The sequence below is a fragment of the Streptopelia decaocto genome (assembly GCF_964273445.1).
Source record: "Streptopelia decaocto genome assembly, chromosome: 1".
NCBI classification, from domain to species: domain Eukaryota; kingdom Metazoa; phylum Chordata; class Aves; order Columbiformes; family Columbidae; genus Streptopelia; species Streptopelia decaocto.
The window spans coordinates 5,264,363-5,278,834 of NC_138663.1; the positions used below are offsets into that span (position 1 = coordinate 5,264,363).

The following is a 14,472-nucleotide window of genomic DNA, read 5'->3' on the forward strand; positions in this document are numbered from 1 at the left end:
AATCCTTCTGTTTGTTTAGTCCCTTGTTTTTACTGCTGGTTGGATATTAACCTATTTTCTTTAAACAGAGCACCGTTTGCACAATACTGTTCATACAACTGCTCTTGGAGGGAGAAGGGTATGGTAAATATGAACAAATAAGCAACAAAAGTGATTAGACAAATAAAAGATCTTAATATACCAATTTACCACTGCCATGGTTTAACCTTTTACAAGACTAGGTCAGTAACCAGTGCTTCAGGTCTCCTTTGTTTAGGACTTTTGTTGAAAATGTAAGCTCTGCCCTCCTCAGTATATGATGTTGAGGTTTACTGTGTACCCTTCTATGTTGGATTGCACCAATGGAGTCATTCCAAGGACACATTGCATGGTTAAAAGCAAGGAAAATATTCCAGCTTGATGAATTCCCCTTTTCAGCTGAAATGTTATAATGAACTATATCCACATGCGTATCCTGCCACCGTTGCCAGGTAAAATATAGAGGTGTCTTGAACTTGAGTTCACATCCCATCTGGCTGCCATATTACAGTGCACAGCAGTAGAAAAAAAAGGCACTTATACTATAAAAGGAGTTGGTATCGGCCTCTAGGGCACAATTTCTAGCTGTGTTCTGAATTTATAGTGGTAATTTCTGTTAATTACAGGTGGAGGACGATGACAAGATAGGTCTCTACAGCTACAAAGTTCAATCCACTATAACATCACGGTTGGCCAACACAATGATCCAAGCCAAAATGGTGAATAATGCAAAACGGTCCCAGCACATAGTGTTTGATGTACAAGTCCCCAAAGGAGCTTTTATTGACAACTTTACTATGTAAGTAGTGGTCAGGTATCAGCTTTGTGCTCTGGCAGGTTCAACGTGGTGGCAGAATGTGGTGGGATGGAGGTATTTATAAAAGCAAAACAGCTCTTATTATTTTCCAGGTTCAGTGTAATTTTAGTAGGCTTTCTCAAAGAAAAAAGGCTCATGTCATCATACTGTCTGTCTGTCCACCTCTTCCTCTCCAGTAGTTATTGGGCCATTGGCCAATGCTGACGAAACTTGACAAAAGAACAGAAGTCTCAAATACATTAAGCTCCTACCTGTCTTTTGCAAGTTGGCATCAGATCAAAGGAGATAGAGAGACCCAAATTAGAGCCCTCACTGAACAGAAATAAACTATCTTGGTTCAGTATCCACTCAGAAAGGCAGCAGACAGCTTGCTGGTCAGAAACATGTCCCGATTCACCTTCCAGAACAGTCATGACATGAGCAATTGCCTGGAGAAAGTGTGAAGGAGATTGGGAGAATAGATCTTCCTCAGAATCTTCCTCAGAGTACAAGAGTGTTGGATACTTGAAATTTAAAAAAAAAAAAAAAAAAAAAACCAGGTAGAGAAAAAAACATACATACCTGCTGTAAACCAGACTTCATTACTTTGGGGTTAAACAAGAGCCTTATTATTTTATTTCCCACCAGCTTAGATTTCACTGATGTTTTTCTAAAGTGAAGAAACAGTCATCGCTTGTAAAGTTGTTTTTCTTCCAAACTGACTGTGTTTCTCTCTCCTAGGGATGTCAACGGTATAACGTTTACCAGCAGAATTCGGGAAAAATCTGAAGCCAGAAAAATGTACTCTCAAGCAAAAGCCAAAGGCAAAGCTGCTGGAATAGTAAGGTATAAAGAGTTTAGCACATGAGTGTTGTACTGAACTTATTCATAAAAGAACTGAGGTGTCCCATCCCAGGAGGAGATAGATGAGGGGGAAACCCTGGGAAGGAAAATGGGTTGTTTACTTATCTAGCAACCCTGATATTTAATTGTCAAGAACTTAACTTGTGTTTCTGCCTTCAGCTTGATAAAACATATTGTGCTAACAGACAACTGCAGTTCCCTGATATAGGCCACAGTCAGAATCAGACCCAGCAAATGTACAGATCTAAACCAAAATACAAAGAAACTCCCTTTCTCCTTGTATTTTCCCAAAATAACCCCACAGCTGACTTTTCAGGAGCAACGCCTTGGATATGGAAAACTTCAAAACTGAAGTGAATGTGCCCCCAGGGACGAGGATCCAGTTTGAACTTCACTACCATGAAATGATTCGAAGGAAACTGAGCTCCTACGAGCACGTTATCTCTGTGAAGCCAGGACGCTTGGCAAAGAACATGGAGGTAAATTAGAGCTGGTGTGTGTAGAACACTTCATCTACAGCTCCTTCCTTTTATACGAGTTCAGTACAAATAGCTTCAGTGCCACTGTGTAGACCAGCATGAGACACTTCAAACCAGGAGCTATGTAGCTACAGGAACAAGGAGCAAATGTGTTCTGCCTCCTGTTGTACTAACACAGTTGAGCATCTCCTGAATCGCAACTGACTCGCATCAGAACCACTTGGGCAAACAGTTTTTGCCTATATATACCTTTGTGTAAACTTGCCTTGACTGAAGAAAAATCAACAATATTCGCTATGTATTCGGAACAGTGCTTTTCACAAGAATCCCAGCTTCATGAGGTACCGTCCTATGAGAGCAGACGTTCTCTGAATGACACTCCTTCCAAAACTGGCTGCCAGAAAGTGATTTATCTTACTCTTACCCTCTTTTCTTACACTCATCCAAAGGTGTCCTCTGTCATCCGTCAACAGACACAGCATACAGGGCTAGCTGGACATTTCCATCTGGCCATTCTCATGTTCCCATATCATAAATGTCTCCTTCAGCTTTCCATGGCTTCAGCACAAGCTGTATAGGAAAGCTGGCTGCTCACATGTCCTTGGTGCAAGCTGTGATCTGCTGCAAGCTTCCCAAAGGCCTGAGCTGATCTTACTGAAAAGGACACCATGTCCTACCTCCTAGTAGTCTTACTAACTATTCAGAAATACAATCAGAAAAAGCCCTTATCTCGAGCTGACAGGATAAGACCTTCATTTTCCAAACCACCTAGACCATCCAATCAACAGGGAAAATACTCTCCTGTCAATCGCCTGAGTAGGAGAGGAAAAGAACCTATCATTAAGAGTGAGAACTCATCATCATCCTGGCCTCCTAACCGAAAGCAACACTTAGACAGAGTCATGTCACATTTCTTTCATGCTTTCAGCATAAACAATGGAATCACCCTTGACTGCTGTCTCACCATTTGCCCCACAGGGTGGGAAAGAGAGGAAGAATGAGCATTTCCACCAAACTTTTTCTATTCTTTGGATACTTTTTTATCTTTCCATCATGGTCTGTTTTCGGCATTGCATGGATCCCCACTGTGAATGAGACTAGTCCTACAGGAGCATTCTCAAGAGCATCCCAATCCTCAGCTGGAGTTTTCCTGTGGAGGATTTGTGAAATCTTGGTAGTACTAACGTTCTCCCTTCCCACCTTTAGGTAGATGTCCGCATTATCGAGCCACAGGGACTTCGCTACGTCCATGTTCCTAATTCACTCGGAGATCATTTTAATGGAATCACCACTATCTCCAAGGGAGAGAAAAAGGTAATAGTCACAGACTGGAAATAGCATGAAAACTGTGTTTTTCACAACACTTGTTCCTACAGAGTCATGGCGCTTTTTCAGACCTGCTGGAAGGATGAAAAAATATGGCCAAAAAAAAATTATTGCTACATAACAGTATGTATGAGATGCTCAAATAATATAGTGACAGTGGTATAGAAATAGTGTGTAGTCTGTCCATCTTTGCACAAAGCTTTTCATTTGTAGTTCTGAAAGAGCAATGCGCTGGGATGCTGGAGGTGAAAAAGGTAGGTGATGAATATTAAGTGGAGCAACCATTCTGGAATAACTACACAGTCTCAATTCCAACTGAGAACACCTGTACAGGGACTTATTTTAAAATGGCTCTTTTCCTTTACATTCTTACCTTAGCTTTGTCCAGCATAGCTCTAGGGTATAAATAAACCCTCCAACAGCAGAGAAGTTTTTCTCAAGCAACTTCACACAGTGGCTCTGGGAGGGTACAACTCTTCTCACTCTTACATAGATATGTAATACAGGATATGTGAGTCAGGCCCCAAAAGCCTGTCTACACTACTGTAATAATATCTCAGGCAGTATTGTTTCTTGATATCCAGGCTCAACTTCAAGCCTCATTCACCCACATTCCTGGTTTAGCAAATTATTTCAGAGGTGGTATGTGGCTACATGTATTAAGTCATATATTTTCAGGAAATTTCAAGTTATCCAGTGAAGTAGATAAATGATTCCATAAAGTCTGCATAATCAATTATGTGACTAATTAAAGTTATTCCTAGCACTCAGTTTACAGACACATTGCAAACTGTTGTTCATCTGGGGGAAAAAAAAAAGGGTATTTAGAATGTTGATAAAATTATGGATAATTTCAAGAAGGAAAATGTTAAATAAGCCAACAAGTTACTTAATAGAAATGGTTTGCACAGTTCTAATAGAAATATTTGGTGTTGTAAATGGGTTATCTTATTTGTGTCACAGTTGCTGCTACTGGATCAGCATATCCAGGCAAACCCTAGTGCTCGTTTTCTTTTGAAGTTACAGAGTCCATTTTCTGCTTATACTAAGAGCACAAATAAAGAAGAAAAACATTCAGTGAAATATAATATTTCATAAAGGATGAACTCTTTTTCTTTCAATGATCTACTTCTTGCACAACATCTGATTGGCTGATGATCACTTCTTGTTTCAAGGCTCACGTTTCTTTCAAGCCAACGATGGCTCAACAACGAAAGTGCCCCACGTGCTCAACCACAGCAGTAGATGGAAATTTTGTGGTGCAATATGATGTGAACAGAGAAACTACGGGTGGAGAATTGGAAGTAAGTGTTACTGATTAATTGGGGAGATCTGTGAATGTAAGAATTGCTGTCATTAAGCAAACATTGCTAAATAAACTTCATCATTCAGGAGAATAAGCATGAGGAAGAGCTCTGTATCCAATTGAGAGAACAGAGAGATTTTAAGTGGGCAGAATGGATTTACTTAATTTATGACTAAGACGTGGTCCTATATATAGTCAGCAGCAGATTCCTGTTTTGTCCAAAAGCCAATGTCTAGCAGCACTCTGGTGATTTAATGTTGAATCATAGTACAGAGGCATTGGAATTTGTACCAATATATCAAAAGGAGACAACCAGAACATCACTATTTTTATGTTAACATGAAGCAGAGTTATAGGTTTGAATTATTACAGACAGAACAGTCTTTTTAAAATGTTTTAAATTCCTTCCTATGCTAGAGCATGGTAGTTGTCTGAGTACCACACTCTGCTTTCCTTGATAAAAAGGGAAGACTATGGAGTATAGATGGTGCAAGACTACAAACACAGAGATGTGCAGAGCTGAAAGTTAGATTTGGCCCATAAAGAAGAATAACATTAGAATCATAGAATCATTTCAGTTGGAAGAGACCCTCAGGATCATTGAGTCCAACCATAACCTAACTCTAGCACTAAACCATGTCCCTAAGAACCACATCTAAATGCCTTTTAAACCTCTCAGAGATGGTGACTCCACCACTGCCCTGGGCAGCCTGTTCCAATGCCCAACAACCCTTTCCATGAAGAATTTTTTCCTAATATCCAATCTAAACCTCCCCTGGTGCAACCTGAGGCCGTTTCCTCTTGTCCTATCACTTGCTACTTGAGAGAAGAGACCAACCCCACCCCATGCTCCAAGCTCCTTTCAGGCAGTTCAGAGATCAGAAGGTCTCCCCTCAGCTCCTGTTCTCCAGCTGAACCCCCCAGGTCCCTCAGCTGCTCCCATCACACTTGTGCTCCAGTCCCTCACCAGCTTCATTGCCTCCTCTGCACTCTCTCTAGTACCTCGATGTCCTTATGAAGTGGGGCCCATTTTCTGCTCTATTATTGTCTTGAGTTTTCTGACATCTTTACTATAGCTCACTTCACTGTGAATTTTTTTATTTTATTTTGCAGATTTTTAATGGGTATTTTATTCACTTCTTTGCTCCGGAAAATCTTGATCCTCTGCCCAAAAACATTTTATTTGTTATAGACGTCAGTGGCTCGATGTGGGGACTGAAAATGAAACAAGTAAGTGTTTGACCTCTATTGCAAAATGAACCTCCTGCCAACTTTTCCCATGTGCTCTAACATACAATTCCGTAGCACTCAAAATTACCAGCTAAGTTCTTTACAATTTATTTTGTCAAAAGTCTTGCTGAATTTGGAGAATATTTTGTGAATCAAAGTCATCATGATTTTATTCTTTATTTGTAATGTTCCTCCCATGTTGCAAGGAAGAGTTGATGCCATCAGAATACTGATTTTAGATGTATTTTTTAAACATTTAATTATTGAAACATTTTGCGAAGGCTCTGACCCCCCCTTTTGCTCTAATCTCTGCCACTGAATCCTGGGAAAGTCTCACTTGGGATACTACATCCCTGCTTTCAAAAAGCTGTGGACAAATTGTTGATAGCCCACTGAAGAACGGTAAGAATTGTTTAGACAACATAAGCCATGGTGAGGAGGGAATGCAAAAACCAGGATAATTTAGTCTACGGAAGAAAAGGCTTGAAGAGACATAATCAGCCTCCAAATATGCCAACACTTGTTCTAAGCGGGAAACTCATCAACTGATGTTCACACCCACCCAGGGTAGAATAAGATGGAATCAGATGAATTTACAGCAGGAGAGATTTTTATTAGATATTAGGAAAAGCTTTGCAGTGCTGAGAGGGGAGTTCAGGGGTTTGTATATCATGTATCACTGAAGGTTTTTAAGAACCATCTAGACAAACATTAGTTGAAAATTATCTAGGTACATCTGAATTTGCTTTGGAGCACAATACTAAGGCTTGGCAGATTGCTTCCTCGGGGAGACGAGTGCTGCATAACTAGCTAATTACAGACTAATTGTCACTTGTTTACATCACACATCTTCAAATGATAGCATTGCAGACAGAGCTGAGCTGATACAGGCGATTCCTCCCTCCTGAACCACAGTCTTCTCTCTCACACCTTACTCTGTGTTAGCAGGAACTAAGCAAGGATGGGTTGAGTCACATGGGTTTATTCTTGCTAATTGCATTTTCTTCTTTTTCTCTGGAGAAAAGTTCAATTTTATGCAAGAAGTGCAAAAGAGTTGGATAGCAGATGCTATTTTGGATTCTAGTGCTCACGTTCTTATTCATCAGAGGGAGCTTTGTGCTTGTAGTCACAAGTCAGGAAGATGCTTTCAGCGACAGGAAGCATAAACTCATCTCTTAAATGTCTCTTTCTCAGACCATTGAGGCCATGAAGGCAATATTGAGTGAGCTCCGTGCTGCTGATCAGTTCTCCCTTATCGACTTCAACCACAACGTCCGATGCTGGAGAGATAATCTAGTCTCAGCCACCCCATCGCAGGTTGAAGATGCTAAGAAGTACATCCAGACAATCCAACCCAACGGGGGTATGAGGTTTTGATTGCAAGGTGCTCACAGAAGTTAGATATCACAGGAATGGGTACCTCAGACAACCTTCAGATTGGTAGAGTATTCCTGACAAAAGATCTGATTCCCAAGATGGGAAAAGCATGCCCTGGGGTTAAAGGAGAGCACAAGGATGACAGCTGATTACCTTAGGGGTGGGATGGCCTTTCCTTCTGCTGAATGAGCTACAACAGATAGAACACAGACACAGAACAGCTGCCTTTAATCTATAGGTCCTACCTCCAACCTCACAGTTAGTGAATATCCTTGAAAGACCAAGGCTGTCTCATGCCTTTGTAAAGCTGATCATAAGCAGCCCAGCTCCAGGGTCTCCACTGGCTGTTTGTAGACTACATGTTGATCTACTAAATGCCACCTTGGGCAAACTGTTCATCATTTTTGTGACTTGATTCCCTGTCTGATAAACAAGGACAGTTGCCTTTTTCAGCCTTATAGCACTTTGGATGCTTCATTTGTTAGTGCTTGAGCTACTTTTACAGAAAGGGCTCATGATCATTTTAATCTGTTGCTCTCTGAAGTGCAATTCTGGTTTAGTTGTTCAGTTATTTGTACATCAACAGTGTGTAGAGGCTCTACCCAACACCAGAGCCTTCTGCCGCTATGGCACCTTCACTACCAGAAACTTTCATTGGCAACAGGTAAGGTGGGATCAACATTAAGTTATAGACTTGTCCGTCATCATCAGTGTGCTGGGAATAGGAACCCACATTGCATATGTAAATGCCTCATAAACCAGGCTTTGTTACCCCAAATTAACTGACAGACAAGCTAAGAGAACTGCTCCCATCCAGCAAAGCCAGATTTCAATGCAGCTTTTTATTACCCTGTCTCTGGAGCAGCTAACGTTTTTCTTTCTTGACAAACAAAATACTCATTTTCTGGCTGCTCAGCCTTCCTACTCCTGCTCCTCTCATACTAATTTCTTACTCTATGTCACAAGCCAAACCTTTAGACAGGGTTAGCAAATATATATACCTTTTCCAATTAAGTTGTCCAAGGCCAGCTGTTTCTGGCTGATGCCAGAAAGTTTCTTCTTCTCTCATTCACTCATCTGCCCACAAACCCACTAGTTCTCCCCACAGCAAATAATTCCCAACACCACAAATGGTCCCACTGGAATTAGCAAGGGGGAATTGTGGGGACGGGGGTGGAAGTGACAGCCTCAGATGAGAAAGGGTATCAACATCTGGTGTCTTAGTGGGACTTAGTGCTAAACACATGTGCATGCGTATATAGAGATGTATAAATTAATATAAGTAGGTATTCATATGTTTCAACATCATGGTGAGAAAAAAGTAACATGCTGATGATCAAATTCAGATGGATTACAGACTATTCCTACTTACAGGGATGTACATCCTGACTAATTCTGTTGATTTCAGTAAATAGTATAACTATAGGTAAGGAAAATATAGAAGATCTGTTTAATACAGTCACCCAAATGTTACATATTTCAGCTTCCATTTCTTTAGGGAACCAGAGTGCAAGCAGATGTGCCATGAGCATCACAGAGCAGAGGTTTTGCTGCCTTGACCACAGGTCTTGTCCATGTTGGTTAATTCTACTAGAAACACAGAATTGGGCAAGAGACTCAACAAGAGTCAAACTTGTTTTCTTCTTTCTGTCTTTGACAGGAACAAATATCAACGAAGCTCTTCTCCGAGCCACTTTCATCCTGAATGAAGCCCAAAACTTAGGCATGTTGGACCCTAACTCAGTCTCCATGATCGTATTGGTGTCTGATGGAGACCCGACAGTAGGTAAGGATCCTACTTTAGGTGAGAAGAAAGGCCGGTGGGATTGGCCTGAGAAAAGCGTGCAACACGTAGACACTTTGACAGTAAGTTTAAAAAATGATGTTTCACTTTCTTCCAATGCCTTTGCTGCTCTTTTGCCAAGTGCTATAGGTGCCATGGGGCTTTGCATAAAAGCTTTCAAAAAATGAATGGATTATGTTATGAAAGAGATGTACTTCTTGCAATTACAGAGATGAGCAAGTCCTGTAGGAGAGTTAATCACAACAACCTTAGAAAAAACTTCTATTTCCAATTACCTTGGCCCACACAGATCTATGCAGCCCCCAGTGTAACACCAAAATCAGGAAAATGAAGCAGAAAGCAAATTAATTTGGGTTGGATTTGCTACAGGAGAAAAGCAATCGCTTGCTGCAAGATGCCAGCCTAGAGGAGGCTGCCATTAAAAATAAGCTGGAAAAAAACCAGTCCAAATGGGGGCAGAGAACATCTTCATTACAAGAAACAAAGTAAAACCTCTATGGAGATGTCTTAGTCTGCAGAGAGCTTGAAGAAGTAATTCTGGGAGAAGTCTAGATGTGTTATAGTGACAGACTCCTCAGGAAGCCAATAAGAGCCCTGGAAATCCAAAGAGTATGCATCAGATACCAAAAACAAAATAAAAGAGTTCAAAGGAATCATATTCAGTGGAAACAATTTGTTAATCTCCATCCAGGAAAAGCTCAAATGTCACTGTAGGCATTGCAAAAGAGAGACTGCGCATCTGAGCTAGTTGTCTAGATATCCCTTACATTAAGAGAGAACCAGAGTCAATGAAGAACATGAGTGTCCTTACCTTGATGGAGACTTCCTCCATTGCTCAGATGGATGTCACCTCTTGTGTGTCTCCAAGGTGAGCTAAAGCTGACAACGATCCAGAAGAATGTGAAGCAGAGCATAAAGGATGAATTCTCTCTCTTCTGCCTTGGGATTGGGTTTGATGTCGACTACGATTTCCTGCAGAGAATCGCAACTGACAACCGTGGCATGGCCCAGAGGATTTTTGGAAACCAGGAGACTTCTGCCCAAATGAAGGTGCGTTTCTGGCCCATTGCCTCTGAACCTGAGGGTCCAGCTCTGTTCACAGCTGTGGAGTTGCGTAACTCCACTAACAAGAGTAGAGTTACTGTAGGTTCACTGGGGAGGTCACAAAAAGCATTGTTTCTTCTGGAAAGTCCTGCAAGATGACAATCATGCATTTGCCTAAATGCTCCTAGTTATTATACAATTTTTGTAGTATCTATAATACATACTTTACTGCTCTGTATAGGATTTCCCTTATGTTAAGAGAGAACCAGAGTCACTGGAAGAGCATGAGTGTCCTTACCCTGATGGAGACTTCCTCCATTGCTTTATATTGGATTTATATTCTACAAAACAGTCCTAACTATTAAACAAAAAAAAATCTGAATTAAAATTAAGGCCTGAATTTTACCTCAGACCACTTCAGTACTAACAAAAGACCTAGATATAAATGCTAAATGCTAATCCAAAGTTTGCCATTGTAAGAAAAAGCTCAGTTCCAGGAGGCTATGGCTCTAAATCAGTGAGCGGCAATGGTTGATGAACAAACTCTTACATTCTTACTCCGTTTCTACGCAATGGTTTCACCACCTGTGCAGGTTTTTTGTACCTCTTCTTCCCCAGCACAGGTGTGATAGGACACACACAGGTGTGCCAGGACACGCTACCTGGTGTTCTGCCAAACAGAGGAGCTCTGAGAGAGCAGCCCCTTGGGATGAGGCAGCCTCCATCCCTAGCATTGTGTGGGTACATCTTTTCCTTCTCTGCCCCATACACTAAACCCAGTTAAACCCACACATCCCATTTCACATCAGCCAGGTACAACAGGGTCAGAAAAGGGTGAATGGTTTATAGCACAGAAACAAACCCAAGTGAGACATAGGTCTTATTTTTGACAAGAATTTGTCAGGAAGCAGCTGTGTGTCTTACACAGCAGCAAGAGCTGACCAACCTGGTAATGGATTCAGACTCATATACACCTCTGTTGAAGCCTTTTAGGTCTTGGAAGAGCACAGTCCATGGGCTTCTGAACACCCTGTGACTTCCACAACACTTGGGCTAGACCTTCTTGCTGTACCCTCTTACAAGTGTACTAAGGTCTAAGTTTAAAGGTGTCTGCATTCCATGGGACAAGGAAAGTGCCTTTTCCCATTAGGGCTTCAGGTTTTGTCACCTGCTGTCCTTTCAGTAAGAGTGGTGCACATGGGACGGTTGCTTCAGGTACAACCAACTCACTTCTCTGTCTCCTTCCACCTCAGAATTTCTACAACCAGGTCTCCACCCCACTCTTGAAGAAGATTCAGTTCAACTACCCCCAGGAGTCAGTGTCAGACGTCACCCAGAGCAGCTTCCACAACTACTTTGGTGGCTCAGAGATAGTAGTGGCTGGGAAGGTCGACACGGAGAACCTGCAGCACTTGGAAAGCATCGTCACAGCGACAGCAGTGAGTGAAGGCGTCCCTAGGATACCTGCCCCTGGGCTTTGGGCTGGTTCATTCACTCGTGTGCACAGTTTCTTTGCTGGAGGTTATTGCCAGCAGAGTGTTTTGTCCACTGGGGTTCTGGGTGGGATCATGAGGAAACTCATAGGCAGTTTGTCCAACAATGTTTCACAAGGTAAAGCCATGAATATTCTCTACCTGCATCCTGCAGCCTGCCAGAGGAAATTCCTTCTAATAAATGTACCATACAAAATTCAGTTGCAAACCGGACTAAGACTATGGAGTCCTCCTTCATGCTTTGTGAAGGTGCAGTGGAGATCCTCTAAAGTAGATCCTTTCATGGCTGAACCTCTCACTGTTGGAGAGTTCAAGCTGGTGGGTCTCCATTGTGTCAAGTCCTAGCACTGTCCTTTTAGGCTCTGCCTTGTGGCAAGTGTGATGAGGCTTTCCCCATGTTTCAGGGTTGCCCTACCAGGTGGAATGGAATGGGGTGGGAATATTACATCCAGGTCCTTCTTTCTGAGGAGGAACTGAAATATCCACACTCTTACAGAGCTTACGAGTTGCCATTTGTTATTTGTTGGAAAAATCAAACACATTCAATATTTTTTCCTGCCAAAACATAGTGCAGTCCAAGGGTCTGTGAGGGAAAGTAGAATTTGGTTCCTGTTATTTAGTAGGAATTGGATGTGAAAAGGCCTGAGGGGAGGATAGCAGAGCCCTGTAAAAGCCTCTTCTTCTGGCATGTGGTAATATGTGCTTTGGTTAATGCTGACTGCTCCTTTACCTATTTAATCCACTGTCACTAAAAGTATATTTAGCAGAAGACCCTCCTGGACAACTCCCCATGGCAGTCAGGTCAACGGTGCTGGGAATTTCTGATCTAGAAGTGACCACAGGCAGAGCCAGGGCGGATCCTTAATGCCAGACACGCCAAGATGGAACTCAAAGCCACCACATTGTTCTGGCTCACCCTGCCTTATCTTTATCTCTCGTTGATTGCATAGGCAAACGCAGAGCTCGTCATGGAAACCCTGCGAGATGTTGAAGAACTGGATGGCTTCATGAAGAAAGACAAATACGCAGATCCTGATTTCACTAGGAAGCTGTGGGCCTATCTGACCGTCAACCAGATGCTGGCAGAGAGGTGAGGAGAAATGTGGTCTGTGATGGGAGGGAAGAGAAGGTTGAGGGTAATCTTGTCCTCTCTGAGACCACAGCCATGAGGCTGCTCACAGGGTTTCAAATGGGTAAGATAAACAAATTGGAATAACAGTGGGTGATATTTACAGTCACATTACTCCTATTTTACTACTCACAGATATCTGGGAATAGAGTTTAGGAGCAGTTAATTCAGAATAAGGGTCAAACAGACCTGACTATGGGGCTAAGTGAATTAAATGAATGGCAGATTTGCCTTACACAGCCTGCGTCAAAGCTATGGAAGGGTTCAGGGTGAATTCCCTCTGAAGCAGAAAGAAGTCTTCTGCTGAGACCAGGAGATGGACTGGACTTCTTTGAGTCTAGACCAAAACCCACAGAAGCCAAGAATAGTTTTCTTATGGAGAGAGCATTCACGTGGGCCTTCAGCCTTTCCTTCTTGCAACACCTACCAGTTTGGCTTTATGACCGCTCTGTGGAGGCATTGTCAGGGCAGCTGCCCTGTAGAGCTGCTAATCATGCTTTTTGTTTTGTTTTCCACCCAGAAACACAGCCCCCACTGCAGCTTTGAAGAGGAACATCACTAAATCCATCCTACAGATGTCTCTTGACCATCATATTGTTACTCCCTTCACAGCCATGCTGATAGAGAATGAGGAAAAGGATGAGATAATGCTGGCAGACCAGCCCAAAGACCCCAGAAGGGGCTGCTGCCCAGGTCAGTGTCTTAGTCTGTCCATTACTACCTTGTAGTTTGGCTTTGTTCTTGTGATGGAAGAACAACTGAGTTAATTTTTCACTCTGGGTGGTTGTGTATATAGGATCACAGAATCATAGAATAGTTTGGGTTGGAAGGGACCTTTGAAGATCAGCTAGTCCAACCCCTACCATGAGCAGGGACATCTTCACCCAGATCAGGTTACTCAGAGCCCCGTCCAGCCTGGCCTGGGATGTCTCCAGGGATGGTTCATCCACCACCTCTCTGGGCAACCTGGGTCAGTGTTTCACCACCCTCAGTGTAAAAAATGTCTTTATCGTGTATAGCCTGAATCTCCCCTCCTTTAGTTAAAAACCATCATGCCTTGTCCTATCACAACAGGCCCTGCTAAAAGGTCTGTCCCCATCTTTCTCATCGGCCCCTTTTAAGTCCAGAAAGGCCACAATAAGGTCTCCCCGGAGCTTCTCTTCTCCAGCTGAACACCCCAACTCTCTCAGCCTGTCCTCCCAGCAGAGCTGTTCCAGCCTCAGATCATTTCTGTGGCTCCTCTGGCCCCTCTCCAACAGGTCCATGTGTGTCCTGTGCTGAGGACCCAGAGCTGGACCAGCACTGCAGGGGGGTCTCACCAGAGCGGGGCAGAGGGACAGAATCACCTCCCTGACCTGCTGTCCATGCTCCTTTTGATGCAACCCAAGATATAATTTGCCTTCTAGGCTGCAAGTGCTCATTGCTGGCTCATGTCCAATCTTTCATTCACCAGTACCCTCAGGATAACCTGTATTTTCAGTGAAAGCTGAGCAAGCCTTCAGCCACTTTGAGGCCATCCTGTCACACATGCGCTGTTTGGAGCCATTGGCTTCAGAGAGGACTGAATGTGCCAACATTGCAATGATGAGGTTTCCAACAAGCCTAC

At 42.7% G+C, this 14,472-nt stretch overlaps 1 protein-coding gene across 1 annotated transcript in view; it reads left to right on the plus strand.

The window, feature by feature from the left end:
- Nucleotides 1–14,472, plus strand: part of ITIH2 (inter-alpha-trypsin inhibitor heavy chain 2) — a gene marked incomplete at its 5' end in the record, with an annotated part of 28,605 nt that overhangs the window by 6,999 nt on the left and 7,134 nt on the right. The window contains 12 exons of the mRNA XM_082064356.1: nucleotides 645–817; nucleotides 1,556–1,660; nucleotides 1,995–2,157; nucleotides 3,364–3,471; nucleotides 4,659–4,787; nucleotides 5,903–6,019; nucleotides 7,214–7,382; nucleotides 9,057–9,182; nucleotides 10,069–10,250; nucleotides 11,498–11,683; nucleotides 12,688–12,827; nucleotides 13,387–13,559. Coding sequence (XP_081920482.1) covers nucleotides 645–817; nucleotides 1,556–1,660; nucleotides 1,995–2,157; nucleotides 3,364–3,471; nucleotides 4,659–4,787; nucleotides 5,903–6,019; nucleotides 7,214–7,382; nucleotides 9,057–9,182; nucleotides 10,069–10,250; nucleotides 11,498–11,683; nucleotides 12,688–12,827; nucleotides 13,387–13,559 — 1,771 coding nt within the window. The remainder of the gene's footprint in view (nucleotides 1–644; nucleotides 818–1,555; nucleotides 1,661–1,994; nucleotides 2,158–3,363; nucleotides 3,472–4,658; nucleotides 4,788–5,902; nucleotides 6,020–7,213; nucleotides 7,383–9,056; nucleotides 9,183–10,068; nucleotides 10,251–11,497; nucleotides 11,684–12,687; nucleotides 12,828–13,386; nucleotides 13,560–14,472) is intronic.